The 22125-nt window shown below is 47.4% G+C and overlaps 2 protein-coding genes and 1 long non-coding RNA gene across 5 annotated transcripts in view; 1 reads left to right on the top strand and 2 right to left on the bottom strand.

Annotated features, from left to right (window-relative positions):
* Nucleotides 1-1730: 1730 nt before the first annotated feature.
* On the bottom strand, nucleotides 1731-16041 carry POLR3GL (RNA polymerase III subunit GL). 2 transcript variants are annotated; one of them, XM_004026485.4, is made up of 8 exons: nucleotides 15869-16041; nucleotides 5610-5776; nucleotides 5168-5297; nucleotides 3442-3510; nucleotides 3045-3101; nucleotides 2733-2806; nucleotides 2488-2601; nucleotides 1731-2218 (listed from the first exon to the last, which is right to left on the bottom strand). In XM_004026485.4, exons 2-8 carry the CDS (start codon nucleotides 5733-5735, stop codon nucleotides 2132-2134), a joined length of 657 nt encoding a protein of 218 aa, XP_004026534.1. In that variant the 5' UTR covers nucleotides 5736-5776; nucleotides 15869-16041; the 3' UTR covers nucleotides 1731-2131. The 2 variants fall into 2 exon arrangements, with proteins under 2 accessions (XP_004026534.1, XP_018895518.1); XM_019039973.3 differs by lacking the exon at nucleotides 3442-3510 and having other exon boundaries at nucleotides 15869-16027.
* Nucleotides 16042-18110: 2069 nt separating this feature from the next.
* ANKRD34A (ankyrin repeat domain 34A) lies at nucleotides 18111-21229 on the top strand. Of its 2 annotated transcripts, XM_019021413.4 has the most exons (3): nucleotides 18176-18249; nucleotides 18352-18415; nucleotides 18791-21229. In XM_019021413.4, the coding sequence occupies exon 3, from the start codon at nucleotides 18911-18913 to the stop codon at nucleotides 20399-20401; it is 1491 nt and encodes a 496-aa protein (XP_018876958.1). In that variant the 5' UTR covers nucleotides 18176-18249; nucleotides 18352-18415; nucleotides 18791-18910; the 3' UTR covers nucleotides 20402-21229. The 2 variants fall into 2 exon arrangements, with proteins under 2 accessions (XP_004026532.2, XP_018876958.1); XM_004026483.5 differs by lacking the exon at nucleotides 18352-18415 and having other exon boundaries at nucleotides 18111-18249.
* Nucleotides 21225-22125, bottom strand: part of LOC129525692 (uncharacterized) — a 31874-nt gene continuing 30973 nt past the window's right edge. The window contains exon 4 of the long non-coding RNA XR_008670121.2: nucleotides 21225-21663. This is a non-coding gene — a long non-coding RNA (uncharacterized lncRNA). The remainder of the gene's footprint in view (nucleotides 21664-22125) is intronic.

Genomic DNA, 22125 nt, shown 5'->3' with positions numbered 1-22125 from the left:
TGGCCATGCTCCCAACACAGACACATATAGTTGACCAGATTAGGACTTGGTGTGTGTATGTAGGGAACAATGCAAAAGGAAAATTTTCAATAGCTTTTACTTTTGTTTTTGCTGATCTCTCTCTAGCTATAATCACAGGCTGAAGTACAGCTATGGGAAACCCGTTACAGGTCCCCTATTTCCTTCCTGCCACTCAACACAACACCTCAGGAGGACTAAAAAAAGAAACACATCAATCATCATAAATTGCTCAATGACTCTGGAATGTTCTGTTTCTATTCCTGTTTCCTTCACTGCTTCTACTCTTTTCTTAGAGGCGGGTTCTTGCTTTGTTGCCCAGGCTGGTGGTTCAATCATATAGCTCACTGCAGCCTCAAACTCCAGGGCTCAAGGGATCCTCCTGCCTCAGCCTCCCTAGTAGCTGGGACTACTAGGGAGTGCCACCACGCTCAGCTATTTGAAATATTTTAAAATATTTTTGTGGTAGAGACAGGGACTCGCTTTGTTGCCTAGACTGGTCTCAAACTCCTGGCTTCAAGCAATCCTCTTGCCTCAGTCTTCCAAACTTCTGGGATTACAGGCTTGAGCCATGGCACCTGCCATTGCTTCTATGTAAACACTAACTAACACACCCAAACTAGGCTTTTAAGGTGCTTTCCCTCAATGGAGTCACAGTCTTTCTTCATTCTTTACAATGGGGTCACACATATTCAACCTTAGATTGACAGTCTCTATCACTTGATGCTGTAGGGAATTCAGTCGGCCTGCCTGAATGCAGTTGGGGAATTTTTTGAAGGTTCTTCTATACCCCATCTTACGGCTTTCAAATGCTCAGCAGGGTTGCTATGATAGCATGCCTTCTTATTCAGTTCCTATTCTGGACACGCAGCTTGCCCGTGACTGTTGCATGTCAAGTGGCTGGAACCAATCAGCTTATCTAAGGCTTCCTCAGAAGCCAATCAGAGCCTCGGAAAGTGACCTCACCCAAGAGAGAGCTCTGTGGGCGAGAAAGCATCTCTCAGATCTGTGAGTGTCCCTAAGTCACTCCCTTCCTCCCCACCCTCCTTACTTCCTGTAAAATAACACCACACCGCCTACCTCCCTTCCCCCAAAGAAAGGGAGTGAGAAAGGCTAACTAAATTCCACAAAGGGAAGAACCAAAAGAGAAACTGCAACTCAGCCACACACTGGTTTCTGTAACTGGCGAATAGGATATTTAGGGGGACTTGGTCTGCACAGACATACCTTTCAAAGTGGCATCTCCAGAGTCTGGAAGAGGAGGGAGTATGGTGAATAAGTCAGCTCCTCCTCCCTCCTCATACCTGGTTTTCTTGCCTTTCCCCACAAAAATAGCTGTAATCATTTTTTGTAAATAAGGACAAGATCAAGTGTGGGAAAGACAGGGCCTATGTCCTTGTGAACATGTGTGAACAGACACAATCATGTCCTTGTGGCCTGAGGACCAGAGGCTCAGAAGTCAGCTGGTCTGCAGGGGGCATAGGCTGTTCTCTACAATTTACTTTGCATTGCCCTACAGATGAGGCCTTGAATATTCCTTGGCTGGGCTCGATTGTGAATATGTGTCCCACCATGGGGGTAGAAGGGAAGGGACAAAGGACAAGCGGGCTGTAGGGCTGTAACCCTCCAGTGTGTCACACCAGACCCAGCTTAGTTAAGCATTTCCTTCATTCCTCCAGCCCTCTGTCACCAGGCCTCACCCACAACAGAGAGACAGATAAAAACACTTTATTTAAAAGTATAAAACCAGGCTTACTCCTTCAAACTGCTCCCACCCCTAATTATCTCCACAAAGAGCTATATAAATTGGGCAGGGGTATGTGTACAGTCATCTCAGCTCTAACAACCCCAGTTCTTCTTTCAATTCTCCTTTCTCCCTTCATACAATTGAGATGTTTGTCCTTTGCACTTTCCCCAAGATAGCAAAGGTGATACAAATGTGGAAGGAGGGGAAGTGTAGAAAATAAACTGTCATCATCCTCTATTCCCATCTCCAGGGAACAGACAGATTATATGAACTCTGACCAAATGATTTGCTTGTCTGAAGAAACAAATAATAGGGACAGTTACTCTCTGTATCCTAAAGAAAGACACGAGGGTCCAGAGTCCTTCTTCAGTATATAGCCTCGTCCATATTGTCATCACTGTCACCACCAAAGTCCTCTCCATTGTCAAAATATGACATGATGTAATCAGTCTCCTGAAATGGAAAAAAAAAAAAAAAGTAAAAGTCAATTTGGCATTCACCTTCCTTCCTGTGTACCAGACCCCTTTCCTCTCAGTCACACCATTCCAGGCCTGAGACATCTCTTCCAGCTGTAGTTTGTAGAAGGGGGGCAGATGAAGTAGAGAGAAGCCCCTACCCTGGGGGGGCACTATCTCTGTTGGCATGCCAACCCTCTGAGGAGAGCATCCCTAGTATAAAGAGGGTAAAGGGAGGGGGACTAAGGTGGAAGGAGTCCCCTTCACCTCTTCGTGTTCTTCTTCATCATACTCTTCTTCCTCCTCCTCTTCCTTCTCTTCTTCTCCTTCTTTCTCCTCATCCTCCTCTGAAGTTACTTCTTCTTCCTTCTTCTCCAGGGTCTCATGTGGGGATGAATAGGAATAGAAACTCAGGTTCAGTTCACAGAAGGGAAAAATTGAGGCACACATGGGCCAAGAGAGAGGGAATGGATCCAGGGCTCAGGAGGTCTCTATGCACACTTCCTCCTCACCTCTAGTTTCTGTATTGTTTCCTCCTTATCTTCTGTGGTCTTAGGGGGCCTCTTGGGGAGCAGAATTGTAATCCCTGTTGGAGGGATCAAAAGGTAAACCTTCAGAGAGCAAATTTTGCCAGCTTTATAGCCCATCCTCATGCAAAGAACATGTCACTCTGCTGCCCTCATGTGGCCACTATGACATCTAGCAACAACACTTGGTAGATTGGGTATAGGAACTGGGATGGAAGGTGAGACCAGCAGCAGCCTCGGCCCTCAGGCTGATGAAGGAAACCTCTCTTCTCCCTCCTTTTTTCCAGATACACTCACGTTCCTTCTGTAGCTTCCGCACTCGGATCTTTAGCTCCCGGGGTAGACGCCGCCAATCTGGGAATAGTGGGAATGTAAATGTTAATAGGACCCTGCCTGGGGTCTCCAGTGAATACTGACTGGTTTTAAAGGGGGGTGAGGGTTTTAAAGGAGAGGAAGGAAGGGGCTGGGTCAAAGTTGTTCAGAACAAAACTGTGGCTTGGATATCTTCTGAGTAGTGGGAACTATTTAATAGCTTTTTCAGGTAGAATCTGAGAATGTGTTGGACCATAACTAAGGCTCTAGCTTGCAGATGCTGGATCGGGGAATGGGGTGGGGTCATGGGCGTGGTGGGAATAGCTTGAAGCATCCCATGCATTTGAAAGAAGGGCAGTCAATGAAAGGGCCCATCACCTACCAGGGTTCCAATCGATGGCATTGTCAATCGGACCTGACATCTGATATTTGTCTGAATAACGCTCCACATCTGAGGGGTGGAAGGGTCAAAGTTTTATCCCTTCAGAGACCCAGAACAGGACTGTTCCTGAGAGTCCGGCCCTCTCAATACTGAGGAATTATCTGTTTCCTTACCCCAAACCCAGAGCCCAGGGGGTCAGCTTCAGTGAGGACCTTATCACTTTTTTTTTTTTTTTTGAGACAGAGTCTCGCTCTGTCGCTCAGGCTGGAGTGCAGTGGTGCAATCTCAGCTTACTGCAAACTCCACCTCCCAGGTTCAAGCGATTCTCCTGCCTCAGCCTCCTGCGTAGCTGGGACTACAGGCACACACCACCACGCCTAGCTAATTTTTGTATTTTTAGTAGAGATGGGGTTTCACCATGTTGGCCAGGATGGTCTCAATCTCCTGACCTCGTGATCCACCCACCTCGGCCTCCCAAAGTGCTGGGATTACAGGTGAATTACTGCGCCCGGCCCCTTATCACTCCTCTAACCTGTTCCTTTTCCACCCAAAATTACGATTTTTTTTTTTTTCAGACAGAATCTCGCACTGTCGCCTGGGCTGGAGTGCAGTGGCGCGATCTCAGCCCACTGCAACCTCCGCCTCCCAAGTTCAAGCAATTCTTGCCTCAGCCTCCCAAGCAGCTGGGATTACAGGCATCTGCCACCAGGCCTGGCTAATTTTTTTGTATTTTTTGTAGAGATGGGGTTTCACTATGTTGGCCAAGCTGGTCTTGAACTCCTGACCTCGTGATCTGCCCACCTCAGCCTCCCAAAGTGCTGGGATTCTAGGTGTGAGCCACCACACCCGGCCTTTTTTTTTTTTTTTTTTTTTTTTTTTTGAGACAGAGGTTTGCTGTGTCACCCAGGCTAGAGTGCAGTGGCAAGATCTCAGCTCACTGCAACCTCCACCTCCCAGGTTCAAGCAATTCTCATGCCTCAGCCTCAGCCTCCCGAGTAGCTGAGCCCACAGGCACACACCACTGTGCCTGGCTAATTTTTATATTTTTAGTAGAGACAGGGTTTCACCATATTGGCTAGGCTGGCCTCAAACTCCTGGCCTCAAGTGATCCACCCATGTCAGCCTCCCAAAGTGCTGGCCATTACAGGCGTAAGCCACCGCACCCGGCCATGATGATTTTTTTTTTTTTTCTGTCCCTTAGTTCAAAGGCATGGCTGTATTAAGAAATAGCGTGGTGCAGTGGAAAGTATGCTAAGGAATAAGAAACCAGGATTTCAGTATTCTCTTGTTGGTTGGTGCTTATAATATCCAGATTGTTAAAAATTTTGCTGGGCGCAGTGGCTCATGCCTGTAATCCCAGTACTTTGGGAGGCCAAGGCAGGAGAATCTCTTGAGCCCAGAAGTTCAAGACCAGCCTGGACAACATAAGGACACCCTATCTCTATTTTACAAAAAAATAAAAAATATATAATTTTTTAGAAAATACATCCCCCTACTTATACACGTGAAATGGGATTTTAATATTTAACCTCCTGCTGTCCCAAGACTATCATGAGACTCAAAACAAACCATGAATACTATAATGCATTTCAGATACAGGGGTAACTATTATGATCTCCCCAGTTAGATAGTATGCTTCCTGTGCCCCTCTGGCCCCCAGTGGTGCTGAGCACAGGGCACTCCCCATGGAAGGCACTCAGAATATGATGCTAGCATTCCAACTGACCTCTCTTGGGGACAGCTGGCCGGATGAAGTAGGGGAGCTGCCTCATGGCTCCTCGTAGCTCTTGCTTCAGTGCCAGGACATATTCCCCTTCCTCTCCTGAGGGCAAAGGTACTGGGCGGAACTCCAAGGGCTAAAGAGGCAGGGGCAGTGGTCAGTTCAGGGAGAAAATGCTAGTACAAACTTAGGAAGACCCCTCCTCCCAATTTAGTCTAACACTCCCACTGAGCAGAGGGCCAAACGAGAATCGAGGGAGTAACATATTTTGAAAGCTGGGGAGAAGTAAAGGTGGACACTTCTTTGCCTGCAAAACATCCCTGTGCATTGGGAGTATAGAGAGAGGGCCAAGGCGAGGATGGTTTTATGATGGTCCAGGAGGAATTCAGATTCATGTACAGTCAGCCAGGGGCACATGAGAGTCTGGGAAGGGAGTGGAGAGACTCACAGGGAAGAGTGGAGAAGGCTGCAGGGTGGGTGGGGGCAAAGCATCCCCTTTCCCAATGCCCACGGCCTCCACGTTGAAGGTCAACTGGCCCCGGCCACGACCCCGGCCCCCACCCCGGCTGGCCATGGTGGAGGGGACCTGGGTATTCAGAGATCCAGTGAATAAACCTAACAAAGACAAAAACAAAGAGAAAAAGAAATGTAGTAGAATGGACAGGAAGCCAAGGAGGTACAAGACATTCAATCTTTTATCTCTGGGACATGAAAAGTTAATGTCATTCAACAAATTTTGACTGAGAAGGCACAGTGTCAGAGAGAGAATTTCTGGAAATATAAACATGAATGAGACATGGTCCCCCAAACAGGTCAGATAATTACAATATAGTTTAGCACAAAGGAGAAAGTGCTGACACCTTTGGACAAAACTCTACATCCCTAAGACAATTTGATGTTTATCTCTATCTGCATTTCTTTATTTTTATTTTTAGAGATGCTCTGTCACCCAGGCTTGAGTGCAATGGTGCAATCACAGCTCACTCTAGCCTCGAACCCCTGGGCTCAAGATCCTCCTGCCTCAGCCTCCCAAAGTGCTGGGATTACAGGCATGAACCACTATGCCCAGCCACAAACTGCATTTCTACATATAACCTTTGAATTCTTTCTATCTCTGGCCTTCCAAACTCGACCAGGCCCCAATTCAATCCAATGCAATGCATTCGGTGAAACATTTATTAATCGTCTACCATGAAAAAGATAGTGTGTCAGGCACTGTGGGAGCACAGGGATGAGTCATCAATTTCATTGTCAACCAGGGGAAAAGACACATTACAATCAAATTGATCTTTTTATTTTATTTTATTTGAGATAGGGTCTCTTTCTGTCATCCAGGCTGGAGTGCCATGGTGTGATCATGGCTCACTGCAGCCTCAACCTCCTGGGCTCAGGTGATCCTCCTGCCTTAGCCTCCCAAGTACCTGGAGCTACAGGTGTGTGCCACCATGCCTGGCTCTTTTTTTTTTTTTTTTTTTTAAGAGACGGGATTTCATTATGTCAAGTGATCCAACTGTCTCAGCCTCCCAAAGTGCTGGGATTACAGGCATGAGCCACCGCGAGAGGCCAAATTGATCTTTTTAAACACCACTTGGAAGCATAGAATCTTAGAATTGGGAGGACCCTTATAGAGGTCATCTAGTCTAAACCCCTCCCAGTGCAGGACTTCACTCTGTAAATTGTTTTGTTGTTGTTTGGTGTGTGTGTGTGTCTTCTTTTTTTTTTCTTGAGACAGAGTCTCACTCTGTTGCCCAGGCTGGAGTGCAGCAGTGCAATCTTGGCTCACTGCAACCTCTGCCTCCCAGGCTCAAGTGATCCTCCTGCCTCAGCTTCCTGAGTAGCTGGGACTACAGGCATGTGCCACCAAGCCTGGCTAATTTTTATATTTTTTGTAGAGACAGGGTTTCGCCATGTCACCCAGGCTGGTCTCGAACTCCTGGACTCAAATGATCCACCTGCTTGGGCTTCCCAAACTGCTGGGATTACAGGTGTGAGTCACCACCCCTGACCCTACTTTGTGAATTGTTATTCAGCTTTTGGTGGCATTTCCCTAAAGAGATGGTATCCATTCTCCCCCCAAGACAGTATATTCCACTGTGATCAACACTGATGAATCTAAAGTTTCTCCTTCTACCGAATTTTCACTCTGTCTCTTATCATCAATCCTGAGGAACCAGTCAGAGGCAGCTAGGATGGGGGAATAAAATCACCAGATGAAAAGAAAACTTGAGAGAAATTATATCCCAGTAGCAATGAGCACACCTAGCACCCAGATCTTGGTTTCTAATACAATTTTCCAATAAAAGTAACCAGGGCTCTCTGGACTACTAGCTGATTCTAGGACAGGGTAGGAAATATACAAGATGAGTCTAGAGCATCTTGAGGTGCCAAAAAGTAAGGAAGTGCTCAAAACAACCACACTCACATATTGATGGGTTAGCTGGGTGCAGTGGCTCATTCCTATAATCCCAGCACTTTGAGAGGCTGGAGCGGGCAGATCACTCGAGCCCTAGGAGTTTGAGACCAGTCTGGACAACAGGGCAAAACCTCGTCTTTACAAAAAATACAAAAATTAGCCAGGCATGGTGGCATGCACCCGTGGTCACTGGGTGATCCTTCCCTACTGGGAAGGATTGCTTAAGCCGGGGAGGCTGATGCTGCAATGTTATGATTGCACCACTTGCACTCCAGCCTGGGTGGCAGAGTAAAGACTCTCTGTCTCAAACAAACGAAAAACAAACAAAAAGGAGAAAAAACGAAAAAAATAAACATATTGATGAGGCTATGTCAAAGGGACATAAGAGCCAACTGAAAAAGTTCCCAATGGCCAAAGCTGAAACAATTTGAGGAACAAAATAAATAAAGCAGTATTAGATTATAACCCCAAAGTATAAGATAAATATCTGTGAGTCCATAGTGATATAAATAAATGACTGAATTTATTTATATGGGGGAAAAAAGACAAATCTCTCATGTAGAATTCCAAATAAAATACGTAGACACTCCATCCTAAAAGGGAGCAGGGGAGCATAACTCCCCACTTTTTTTTTTTTTTTTTTTGAGATGGAGTTTCGCTCTTATTGCCCAGGCTGGAGTACAACAGCACGATCTCGGCTCGCTGCAACCTCCACCTCCCGGGTTCAAGAGATTCTCCTGCCTCAGCCTCCCAAGTAGCTGGGATTACAGGCATGTGCCACCATGCCCGGCTAATTTTATATTTTTAGTATAGACGGGGTTTCTCCATGTTGGTCAGGCTGGTCTCAAACTCCCAACCTCAGGTGATCCACCCACCTCGGCCTCCCAAAGTGCTGGGATTCAGGCGTGAGCCACTGCACTGGCTATAACTTCCCACTTCTTATGTGTGGACTGTGTATAGGGAATTTCTCTCTCTCTCTCTCTCTCTCTCAATATATAAATACACACACACACACACACACACACGTATATATATATATATATATATATATATATTTTTTTTTTTTTTTTTTTTTTTTTTTTTTTTTGAGACAGAGTCTCACTCTGTCACCCAGGCTGGAGTGCAGTGGCGCAATCTCAGCTCACTGCAACCTCTGCCTCCCGGGTGCAAGCGACTCTCCTGCCTCAGCCTCCTGAATAGCTGGGATTACAGGCGCACGCCACTACGCCCGGCTAATTTTTGTATTTTTAGTAGAGACGGGGTTTCACCATGTTGGTCAGTCTGGTCTTGAACTCCTGATCTCACGATCCGCCTGCCTCGGCCTCCCAAAGTGCTGGGATTACAGGCGTGAGCCACTGCACCCGGCCCTCATTCAATATAATTTAGGAAATCAGGAGGAATATCTTTACAGTGGAGAGACCAGAAAAACACTACTTCAACCAGATGACCAAGGTCAGCATCAGTACTCATAAATCATGTTTTCGGTATGTGCCCTTAAAATTACATGATAAAATGGTACTTCACCTCTGTGATCATCCTCCTAAAAACCCATAACCCCACACTAATAAAGAGAAAAACATCAGACAAATTCCAGCAGAAAGGCATCCTACAATATACCCAACTCCTCAAAACTGTCAGTCATCAAAAACAGTAAAGTCTGAGAAACCCGTCACACTTAAGAGGAGGCTAAGGAGACTTGACAACTAAATATAATGTGGAATCCTAAATGGGATTCATGTACAGAAAAAGAGCAATAGGTAAAAACCAAAGAAATGTCAATCAAGTATCAACCTTAGTTAATAATAATGTATCAGTATTCATTCATTAATTGTAACAAATATACGAATCTACTTTTTTTTTTTTTTTTTTTTTTTTTTTGAGATGGAGTTTCGCTCTTGTTGCCCGGCTGGAGTGCAATGGCGCGATCTCGGCTCACTGCAACTTCCGCCTCCCAGGTTCAAGCGATTCTCCTGCCTCAGCCTCCTGAGTACCTGGGATTACAGGCATGCGCCACCACGCCTGGCTAATTTCATTCTTTTTTTAGTACAGAGGGGGTTTCTCCATGTTGGTCAGGCTGGTCTCCACCTCCCGACCAGGTGATCCATCCGCCTCGGCCTCCCAAAGTGCTAGATTACAGGCGTGAGCCACTGCGCCCGGCATTTTTTTTTTTTTTTTTTTTTTGAGATGGAGTCTCCCTCTGTAGCCCAGGTTGGAGTGCAGTGGTGCGATCTCGGCTCACTGCAACCTCCGCCTCCCGGGTTCAAGCGATTCTCCTGCCTCAGCCTCCCGAGTAGTTGGGATTACAGGAGCCCGCCACCGTGCCCGGCTAATTTGTTTTTGTATTTTTAGTAGAGACGGGGTTTCACCATCTTGGCCAGGTTGGTCTCGAACTCCTGACCTCGTGATCCACCCGCCTCAGCCTCCCAAAGTGCTGGGATTACAGGCGTGAGTCACCGCGGCCGGCCAATCTACAATGTTAATAGGGGAAACTGTGCACTGGGACAAATGGGAACTCTTGGCACTATCTGCTAAATTTTTCCGTAAGTCTTAAATTGTTCTAAAATATATAATCTATTAATTAAAACAAAAACAAAAACAAAAACAAAAAAAACTCGAGGCTGGGCGTGGTGGTTCACACCTGTAATCCCAGCACTCTGGGAGGCTGGGGTGGGATGACTACTTAAGTCCAGGAGTTTGAGACCAGCTGGGGCAACATAGTGAGATCCCATCTCTACAAAAAATAAAAAAATTAGCCAGGCATGGTGGCACATGCCAGTAGTCCCACCTACGTGGGAGACTGAGGTGGAAGGATCGATTCAGCCCGGGAGATAAGAGGATTCAGTGAGCCATGATCATGTCACTGCACTCACCCTGGGTGACAGAGACCTTGTCTCAAAACAAAAAGCTAAAACAAAAATCAAGTAGCAATTCAAAATTCCCAAGAGATTAGTTGGTGAAAAAAATATTTAAAAATAATATGTAGAAGGTAATCTTCTGTCAGAAATACATACACACATATGAATTAAAAATCTGTTATAGAAGGATATGTACCAAAAATTAACAATGGTTAATTTGAAGGATGAGGGTTTTTTGAATTTTTTCTGGTGGGGAGAGTTGTGTATCTTTTTTTTTTTTTTTGAGACAGAGTCTTGCTCTGTCACCCAGGCTGGAGTGGTGCAGTGGTGCAATCTCGGCTCACCGCAGCCTCCACCTTACGGGTTCAAGCAATTCTCCTGCCTCAGCCTCCCGAGTAGCTGGGATTACAGGCACCCACCACCATGCTCAGCTAATTTTTGTATTTTTAGTAGAGAGGGGGTTTTGCCATGTTGGCCAGGCTGGTCTCAAACTCCTGACCTCGTGATCTGCCTGCCTCAGCCTCCCAAAGTGCTGGGATTACAGGCATGAGCCACCATGCCCAGCCAGGTTATGTATGCTTTGTTTTTTTCTATACTGAATAGAATACTATAACAACATTAAAATATTAATTTAAAAATTTTTGGCTGGGCATGGTGGCTCATGCCTGTAATCCCAACACTTTGGGAGGCCGAGGCAGGTGGATCACAAGGTCAAGGGATCGAGAACATCCTGGTCAACATGGCAAAACCCCATCTCTACTAAAATACAAAAATTAGCTGGGCATGGTGGTGTGCGCCTGTAGTCCCAGCTACTCAGGAAGCTGAGGCAGGAGAATCACTTGAACCCGGGAGGTGGAGGTTGCAGTGAACCGAGATGGCGCCACTGCACTCCAGACTGGCAAAAGAGCGAGACTGTGCCTCAAAAAAAGTTTTTTTTAATGGGCCAGGTGTGGTGGTTCATGGAGGTAATTTCAGCACTTTGGGAGGCCAGGGCAGAAGGATCACTTGGGCCCAGGGGGTCGAGGCTGCAGTGAGCTATGATCACACCACTGTGCACCAGTCTGGGCAACAGAGTGAGACCATGTCTCAATAAATAGATAAATAAAATTTAAATGTCGTAACAGAATACTAAATGAGATTAATAATCTGTAGCTAGGAGAGGGTAGAAAAATGTATATCTGAGGAATCTGGGAAGTTTCAAGCCCAACTGCCATAAAAAAAAATTGAGGAAACAATGGCTGTTGGTTAAGATATTAAATTGCAATCTGTTTGAAAAGAGCATATTAAGGGAGAGAAGATGTCTCATGGAGACTAGAGAAATAATAAGAATTTGTTGGCTGGGCGTGGTGGCTCATGCTTGTAATCCCAGCACTTTAGGAGGCTGAGGTGGGCGGATCACGAGGTCAGGAGTTCAAGACCAGCCTGACCAACAAAGTGAAACCCCGTCTCTACTAAAAATACAAAAAATTAGCCAGGCGTGGTGGTGCACGCCTGTAATCCCAGCTACTCAGGAGGCCGAGGCAGGAGAATAACTTGAAATCAGGAGGTAGAGGTTGCAGTGAGCCAAGATTGTGCCACTGCACTCCAGCCTGGGCAACAGAGCGAGACTCCGTCTCAAAAAAAAAAAAAGAATTTGTCACCGTGTCTTCAGCCCCTTTTAAGCGACAGAACATTCTAACCAGCTGGTTAAGTATCTTTCCACTTGACAGATATAGTTCTGGCAGTGGAGATAGGAGCTGCTATGACTGCAAAGCAATGAAGAGTCAATAAATGGCCATGAGCTTTGAGGTTAGGCAAATTCAACACCATTTCTACATATTAAATGAGTGATCCTCTAAGAATGCAGGGGAAAAAGAAGACAAAATTTTATTTAATACAGGTTGGGAAATAAACCATCCGTCTGCCCCATTCATCTTAGGAATCTACAGGGAGTCTCTGCTATTAAAGACTGTGATGGAGTTAAAATTCTTGAGGATACTTAAGGTCTCCCATAATCTAGTCACAATCTGCTCCTCCTTAACATCAACCTTTCCAGAGAGTTTACCCCTGTACTCTGTTTTACTCCAAACAACACTCATATACACTATGCTCATTCCCAATTATTCATACATACATATTGTGGTGGAAGTTACTGAGAGGCAGGTTTCAACTAAACATGCAGAAAAACACTAACAATTACATCAAATTTAAGGAAGGCAGTACATGTAGAGGTTAAGAATATGGTTTTGAATCCCAGTTCAATTTCCTAGCTACAAAACTCTGGTAATTTATTTATTGTCTCTAAACCTGTTTCCTCATCTGTAAAATGGGAATAAAAATAACAATAATAGAATCATTTCACTCAACAAATATTTACTGAGTGCTTACTATGTGTGCCAGGCACTGTTCTAGATTCTATGGATATAGCAGTGTGCAAAACAGACAAAAACGTGCTGCACCCACGGGGTTTAAATGGAGCTTTCATTCCAGTGGAGGCATCAGCAAACAAACAATACTTCAAGCCATGAGACTAGGTGAGACCCCTAAAGGAGTGGATGTGGACAGAGAAAATAAGAAATCCAGGCACTGAGGCCTGGGGCACGCTGATGTGTAGAATTTGCTATACATGTAATAAATAAAGCAAGAAATTAACACCCTTAAAATCTTGGAAATCCAAATTTTAAAAAATCATCTCAATAGAAAAAATGGGCAAAGGACATGAACAGGCAACTGGCAAAGAGAATGGCCATGTCTGGACATGGTGGCTTACTCCTGTAATCCAGGGTTTTGGGAGGCCGAGGTGGACAGATCACTTGAGGCCAGGAGTTCATGACCAGCCTGGGCGACATAGAGAAACCCTGTCTCTACTAAAAATACAAAAAATTAGCCAGGCACAGTGGTATACACCTTTAATTCCAGCCACTCAGGAGGCTGAGGCATGAGAATCACTTGAACACAGGAGGTGGAGGTTGCAGTGAGCTGAGATCTCACCACTGCACTCCAGCTTGGGCAACAGAGCAAGACTCTGTCTCAAAAAAAAAAAAAAAAAAAAAAGGAGAGAATGGCCAATAAAACCACTCTTCACCTATGAAAGTGACAAAGATTTAAATAATAAGCAGGCTGTCATGAGTTTTTTTTCAAATGGACACTCTCATACCTCACTGGAAGGACTATAAACATAATATTTCAAGGGGAGCAATTTGTCCAGTTAAATCAACAGCCTTTGAAATGTTTATATCCCTAATCCAGCAATCCCACTTTAAAAATATATTCCAAAGACATCAACAGATATACAGTCACAGATATAAGTAAAAGGATATTCATCAAAGAGCTATTTATGGTAGCAAAAATTCTGAAATAACTGAAACAATCTAACAATAAATGAATGGTTAAAAAATACCCATTTTATTTATTTATGTTCTTTTTATTTTATTATTTTTTTTTTGAGACAGTTTCACTCTTGTCGTCCAGGCTGGAGTGCAATGGCGCAATCTCAGCTCACCGCAACCTCCACCTCCTGGGTTCAAGTGATTCTCCTGCCTCAGCCCCCCGAGTAGCTGGGATTACAGGCATGCGCCACCATGTCTGGCTAATTTTTTTTGTATTTTTAGTAGAGATGGGGTTTCTCCATGTTGGTCAGGCTGGTCTTGTACTCCCGACCTCGTGATCCACCCGCCTCGGCCTCACAAAGTGCTGCGATTACAGGCACGAGCCATCACGCCAGGCCTCTTTTTTTTTTTTTTTTTTGAGACAGGTTCTTGCTCTGTCGCTTAGGCTGAAGTGCAGTGCAGTGGCAATTTTGGCTCACTGCAGCCTCGACTTCTCCAGCTCAAGCAACCCTCCACCTCAGCCTCCTGAGCAGCTGGAACTACAGGCCTGAGACACCATGCTTGGCTATTTTTTTTGTAGTTTTTGTAGAGACAGGGTTTTGTCATGTTGCCTAGACTGGTCTTGAACTCCTGGGCTAAAGTGATCTGCCTACCTCAGCCTCCCAAAGTACTGGAATTACAGGCATGAGCCACCACGCCCAGCTAGAAATGGCTTGCTTTTAAGAATGCTACCAATTCCACTGTAAAAGGACAGATTTCCCTTTTTTTTTTTTTTTTTTTTTTTGAGACGGAGTTTTGCTCTTGTTGCCCAGGCTGGAGTGCAATGGTGCGATCTGAGCTCACTGCAACCTCCGCCTCCTGGGTTCTAATGATTCTCCTGCCTCAGCCTCCCCAGTAGCTGGGATTACAGGCATGCGCCAACACGCCCAGCTAATTTTTGTATTTTTAGTAGAGACAGAGTTTCTCCATGTTGGTCAGGCTGGTCTCCAACTCCCGACCTCAGGCGATCTGCCCGCCTCGGCCTCCCAAAGTGCTGGGATTACAGGCATGAGCCACCATACCCAGCCATATTTCCCTCTTTTACAGTGGAAGTGTGGAATGCATTTCCTTTAGCTATATATTTCTTATTTAGAATATTTGTTGGATATTGACTAAAGAACAGGTATCAAAAAATGGAATGACCTACAAGAGAGATAAGAGAGTTCCCTTACTAAAGATGTTTACATAGAAGCTGGGTAAAAATTTACTAAATAGGGTTTGTAAGAAGGATGCATGGCTCTAGTAGAGGATTCCCTATGATCAGCATGATTTAGCATTGTGTCTGGCATATAGTAGGTGCTCAATAAATATTTGTTGAATGAATAAATACATTATTTCTATGGGCCTTTCCAAACTTGAGAAATTGTGATCCATAAAGCCTCCCCTCACCATTCCAGTTCTCCTTGCTTTCTTCCTTCTCTAGATTGTAGAAACAATTATGAAACACTAATATTATGAACCACTAATTTAATGGCTCTTAATTACATACTGTATTGTCTTTTATTGTTCCCTAGTTATGTTAGGAGTTTAAATTCTGCCTCCCCAAAAAGAGTGCTAGTTACCAGAAATCAATTCTATTTAACTAACGTTTATTGGGCACTATATATTAACTACTAGCACCTGTCCTACAAAACCTTCTATTCTAAAAGGCATAGAAACGTTAAAGAGAGACAGTGCACTAAGTGTCCTAATAAAGGTATACACAAAACGCTATCGTAGACGGGGGAACAATTCATTTTGCAAGAAAGGCGGCCCAGGAAAACTACAGGTAGCATTTCAGCTAGTCTTCATAGATAACAGGAGTTTGTCAGGTTCTTGGGATAATATTAATAGATTGGGGGAAGTTGATGCTATAGCAAAGACAGATACAAGAGGCTGTCTCGTTTTCTGCTTTAATGTCTCTCCCCATGCGCGATAGAAAACTACCATTCTCTAGTATACAATCAATACGGAAATGGAAGCCCAGGGGAGAAACGGTAGGGAGGCAGAAGGGGGCTGATCCAACAACCTGACGGAAAGCGTTGTCTATTTCGCAGCCTGGCCGGGGTGAACAAGTTTGGCAAGTGTCAGACCGAACCAGGTCAAGCCTTACCTGCTGCCCCTCCCCAGAGCGGAGCCCAAGCCGCGGCCAACTTGAAATGTACTGGGGTTCCTCAAGTCGGTGGCGTTCTAAGCCCGCCTCCCGGAGCTCCCTATTGGTGAGTTTTCTCGGCCAATGCAGGAGAAGCCGAGGAGGGAAGTCCGCCCTCTTAAAGCCTAGGAAGAGAAGGAGGGAGGGAGCGAGTAAGCCCGGAACCGAAGCTTGCGAAGCGGGTCGCAGAGAGAGATGGGGGTTGCAGAATCAGCTGGGGTCACTTATTTCCGGTCTCACTCCAGATGAAGGAGCTACTAGCCGGCGAGAGTTCACCGAGGGAATGTGACACTCATATCTCATCGAGGGACCGTGTTGAGGGAGCCCCTACAGAGAGGCCAAAGGAGGAGACGGCCTACGGAGAAATGAACCCCTGTAAAAGCTGCTCTTTAGGGATCAGTCTTTTTGTGACTCTAGCTTCATAGCTTGGTCTCTCCATTACTCCAGCCTTCCTTTCAATCATACACTGCCTCTCTCCAGCACCACCAATGGATACTTCTTTTCTAAAAATGTTTTTCTGTGGGTTGCTGCCGTGTTTGTGAGAAGGTGGGCAGAGGGTTCGAGAAAGGAAGGATTTGGGATCAGAGTACCAGGGCTGGGGAGACAGGGCAGGAGCCCAGCTTTTTCTGCATTTTCCACTACTTTCCACTTCCTGCGAGCTCCTTGGGAAAGCCAGCAGAGTGGAAGGAGGAGTCCTATTTTCACAGAAAGCAGAAACAAGGGAGAAAGGTTCAGAATGGAGATGAAATCTAGGAGTTGGTCAAGAAGAACATCCCAGATGTCAGAGAAAATGGCCTGTAGACTGGGAGGCTGTAGGTGTAGTGGCAAGCGCCCAGTCTTTGCCATAGGACAGAAACATAGGACAGAAACAAGCTTTGGAGAGCTTGCTTAACCTTATTAAGTCTGTTTCCTCATCTGTAACAAGAAGATGATAGTTCCTATCTTGTAGAGTTGTGAGGATTGAAAATAGTGTATGTAAAGCACATGGCACATAGTTGACACGTGTCCAAGAAATAACTAGTAAAAATGGGTAGCTTCCTGCAAATATTTCTCTCTCTCTCCCATCCCTGGGAACATTATTTTCAGTATCTTGCATCTGGGGGGCCTCCAGCCTCTGAATTAGCTCAGGACCCTGAGTGAACTTTTTAAATCCTTAGGATTTTTCTTTTTCTCCCACTTCCCTTGGTGCCTTCCAGCTGGACACAAACTCATTCCTAAAATATGTGGATGGAAGCTATGGTAACCATGGAGACAGGGCAGGTGGCAAGGAGAGGCAGAGACAGTATGAGAGACCAATAGACAGATAGGAAGAGAGAAGATATAAGGAATGTTTCAGACAGAGATCGTCAAGCAAGATGGAAAAAATAAGACGTCTAAGCAAGACTGAGATTAAAGAGATGCAATGTGAGAGAGTGTATTACAAGGTTCGCTCTTCTTCCTGCCCCTGTCCTATCTCCCTGCCCACAATAATACGGGGTGGAGGCACCTGGGAATGTCCCTTGCCCTATCTAAAAGTGCTCCCATATCCACCTTCCTCATACTTATCTAAGAGGTCTACATAAGGGAGCTGAGGTCCAAGTTTCTCTGCGATGGGTGTTCCGTTTTTGAGAGATGGGGCGGGGGTGTATCTGTGTCTGACTCCAGGCTGGACCGTGATCTCCTTCACAATTAAACTACAGGAAGAAAGCCACATCTCTTGCCTCTCTTTGCACAGTATGGACACCGGCTGTGGATCCAAAAAGCCTTTCTACACCTTTCTTACACAGTGTGCCATGTGCCGTGTATGGCAGGTCAGGTCTGGCGCACAGGAGCGCACAAACACACCAAGTGCGGAGAATGGGGATCTGCTGAATCTCAGCGGGGGATCTGCTGAATCTCAGCGAAGAATCTGGATGATGGTCCCTGTCTGGGTCGCGGAGGAGTCCCCTAAGGAACACTTAGGTTTGTTGGGGCTGAGGGGAGGTCGGCTGAGAAAAGGAAGTCAGGATTGGAGCCTCTAGGTTTTTGAGGGTTTATGTGTGCATGAGTGGGGGAGCAGTTTGGTGCCTGACGCCCCCACCCGCAGTGACTAGGCTATAAATAGCACAGCAGAGCTCCGCCCCCCCCACCCCCCCACCCCACCCCCCCCGCCAAGCTTCTCTCCTCCCGAGCCGGCGCTGTGCCCGGGGCGCTCCGGGAGGAGGGACCAGGATCCGGCGCCGGGGCGCAGATACTGACACCAAGGGAATCCGGGTGCCCCCCCTCCACGCCATGCGGGCCCCCAGGAAACTGGCTCCGCCACCTCGGCTGCCCCGTGGCCACGGCCCCAATCCTGGCCAGGCGGAGATTCTGCGGACATTCAGGTATCCATCTGGGCACACAGCCTGGGAGGGGAAAGAGCAAGGAGTGATGGGGAACATCGCAGGGGCAATAGAACCCCCCAATTCTCCCTCCACCCGTTTTAGGTCTCAAATGCAGGCTGCTTCCCTCCCCCTTCTCAATTTTTGGGGTTGTGGCAAGCTAAAACAGGTTAGGAACGAGAATACATGTGTGACTGTAGGGTGCATGTATGTGGGTGGGTGGCGTTCAGCATCCTAGAAAGGGGGATCCCAAGTGTGGATAAGACAAGGGGGATAGAGGAAAGGTCTGATAAGCCATGGGGTGAGGGTGGGGGTGCGGACATCCCTGCGCGTGCACGAACGCATTTGCACGCGCGCTAGTCCTTCAGTGCGGGTGCACCCTTCCCACCTCCTCAGGCATGCGCTGCGGGGGAAGGGCCGGCTCAAAGGCATGAGTTAGAGGAAGGACTGTATGCCGTGAAGGTCTCCTCCACCCCACGCTGGGTCCCTGCATCTGTGCCTCAGTTTCCCTGCCGAATCTATCAATAAGATGTCTCTCTTGCAGGGATCGGCTTCGTCACTGAGACCTCAGGCCTCTGCCAGCCACTCCCCCTCCCCATACCCCTAGTCATCCTCGGCAGATCTCAGTCCCGGCTCCATCTGTGCCCTCGCCCCAGCCGCAGCTATGTTGCACACCGAGGGCCACGCTCTTCTTCGGGCGGTGGGTCAGGGTAAGCTACGCTTGGCCCGTTTGCTTCTGGAGGGAGGCGCCTACGTGAATGAGGGTGATGCGCAGGGGGAGACTGCGCTAATGGCAGCCTGTCGGGCCCGCTACGACGACCCCCAGAACAAGGCACGCATGGTACGCTACCTCCTGGAGCAAGGCGCGGACCCCAATATCGCAGACCGATTAGGGCGCACGGCGCTCATGCACGCTTGCGCCGGGGGTGGGGGCGCCGCGGTGGCCTCGCTGCTCCTTGCCCACGGCGCAGACCCCTCAGTCCGAGATCACGCGGGCGCCTCGGCTCTTGTCCACGCCCTGGACCGCGGGGACCGCGAGACCCTTGCCACACTGCTGGACGCCTGCAAGGCCAAGGGCACGGAGGTCATCATCATCACCACCGATACCTCGCCCTCAGGCACCAAGAAGACCCGGCAGTATCTCAATTCTCCACCATCCCCAGGGGTGGAGGACCCTGCTCCCGCCTCTCCTAGCCCGGGGGTCTGCACGTCGCCTTCGGAAATCCAACTGCAGACCGCAGGAGAAGGAGGGCGTGGGATGTTATCCCCTCGCGCCCAGGAAGAAGAGGAGAAGCGGGACGTATTTGAATTCCCTCTTCCTAAGCCCCCCGATGACCCATCCCCTTCCGAGCCGCTCCCCAAACCACCACGCCATCCCCCAAAACCACTCAAAAGGCTCAACTCCGAGCCCTGGGGCCTAGTGGCCCCTCCTCAACCAGTCCCACCCACTGAAGGGAGACCGGGGATCGAGCGCTTGACTGCCGAATTCAATGGCCTGACCCTGACCGGTCGACCCCGTCTTTCCCGACGTCACAGCACCGAAGGCCCTGAGGACCCGCCCCCATGGGCGGAGAAAGTGACTAGCGGGGGTCCTCTCTCTCGCCGAAACACAGCACCAGAAGCTCAGGAGTCTGGTCCCCCTTCAGGGCTGAGGCAGAAACTGAGCCGCATGGAGCCAGTGGAGCTGGACACCCCTGGACACCTTTGCCCTGACTCGCCTGAGTCCAGCCGCCTGTCCCTGGAGCGCCGCCGATACAGCGCCTCCCCGTTGACCCTCCCTCCAGCCGGCTCGGCTCCCTCTCCGCGCCAGTCCCAGGAGAGTCTGCCAGGGGCAGTATCTCCGCTAAGCGGACGGAGGCGGAGTCCGGGGCTGCTGGAGCGGAGGGGCTCGGGGACGTTGCTCCTGGACCACATCTCGCAAACGCGGCCGGGTTTCCTACCCCCTCTCAACGTCAGTCCCCACCCTCCCATCCCTGACATTCGCCCACAACCCGGAGGTCGGGCGCCTTCGTTGCCTGCCCCTCCTTATGCCGGGGCGCCAGGCTCTCCCAGGACCAAGCGCAAATTGGTGAGACGCCACTCCATGCAGACTGAGCAGATCCGCCTGCTGGGGGGCTTCCAGAGTCTAGGTGGGCCTGGGGAGCCAGGGCGCTGAGAGGAGTGAGAGGAGCCAAGGAGGGTGGGGATTAGGACCTTAATGGGATAGGTGGGAGAACCAGCTCACACACACACCACGAACAAAGGGATCTCTTGCATGTGCTCATGGATGCACAGTGCACCCACACATGGTTAAACATGTGTCCATAAGCACAGTACTCTTATTAGCAAGAAAGAATAAGTACTCTATTTACTGGGTATATACACACATGTATTCATGCCCTGGTCATTTCACGTGCATATGGGATTACTTGTGTACCTACAGGCACAGCACATCAATAAACACACAGGGCTAGGGTCCCAAACTCTCTTGCATTTGTTCAGAAGCAGTAGGGAACCCTTACTTATGGGCAGTCTCCGATGTCTTTGCCCTCCTGCAGAAGCAATCCCTTGCTTTCCATGTATGCTCTGAAACACAGCCCATCATGATTTTGCACACTCTCTCCGTGAACATCCCAGCCCCTTCTGCAGGTCTTGCTTCTTTCTCCAGGCCTGGCTCCTTATTCACACCCTGCTTCTAACCCCAACCACTTTTCAGGATATCTTTTTCACTCTTCTTGGGGGTTCCTGCAGCAACCCCCAGCCTCAGTTCTGCTGCTGTCTTTACTGCTCTCAACTTCACTTCTCAACTTCCTGCTTTTTATTCCCACGCTGTTCCTCCAACAACTACAACAGATTGTCTCATTTTCCCAGGGGGTGGGTCATGGGCTCTAAGCTGCTCTTCTGTCTGTCTGAGCTTATGAACACCCCCACAGGTAGAAGTGGGGAGAAACCCTAAATCACTCCTCTCTCCACTTGACATATCAAATAAATGTGTTCAGAAGTCTCTGTTTTGTCACTTCTGCCTGGAGGTGTGGGTATGGGGAATGAGGAATGGGGAGGGAGGGTAACACTAACTTATAGCTATAATTATCCAAGGGATACTTAGCCGTTCCAGCCACCTTCTTTCCAAGAAACCAACTTTTCTATAGAGAAAAGGCAAGTGTCCTGTGTCCTGAAGATTTTAAGGCATTTGACAGGATTTCATTTCCTCCAGTTTCCTCTATGTCCAACCTTGAATTCTTTAAGATTCCTACAAAGAGTTCCTCCCTCCATCATCAGCAGATATATCCCAGTAGATTAACTGTCTCCTTTTGAAACTTCCTATTTCTTGACTACTCACAGTTTTTATTCAGAGTCTAATTTTCATTTCACCAAGTGTGTTTCTTCTATTTTCTTCTACTTCTGGCCTCTATTTCCCCATCTTTGATTTCTGAGCCACTGTAGGAGAGATGGGGGGAAGCAGTTAATATAATCTCACCTAAGCAAAAATGGCCTGGTGACCACATGATAAAGGGTATGTAGAGTGTGTGTGTTCATGTGTGCAAGTGTGTGTGTGTGCAAAGTAATCAGAGGAACCCAGTCTGACATATTATACCAACAAGGGTAATTTTCTTAATTCCCCCAACTGGACTTCTCAGTTTGCTAATTTTCTGCATGTATCCTAACTCTTTCTCACTCTAATGGGAGGCAAAGAGACTTGCCCATCCCACTCTCTCTTATTCCCTTCCTCTACTTAGAATAAGTGAACTCAGAAATTTACCCAACAATGTGGCATAGTAAAAAGATAAAAATATTGGGAATCAGAACACCTATGCTTAAACTCTGAATTCCACTTTGCCATCTCTTAGCTATTTAATTTTGGCCAATTTTTCTAGCTTCCCTCAGCATCTGTTTCCTTAT

Source organism: Gorilla gorilla, chromosome 1 (assembly GCF_029281585.2).
Source record: "Gorilla gorilla gorilla isolate KB3781 chromosome 1, NHGRI_mGorGor1-v2.1_pri, whole genome shotgun sequence".
NCBI lineage: Eukaryota > Metazoa > Chordata > Mammalia > Primates > Hominidae > Gorilla > Gorilla gorilla.
The sequence above is the reverse complement of the archived record's forward strand: the minus strand, read 5'-3'. Positions and strand labels throughout refer to the sequence as shown.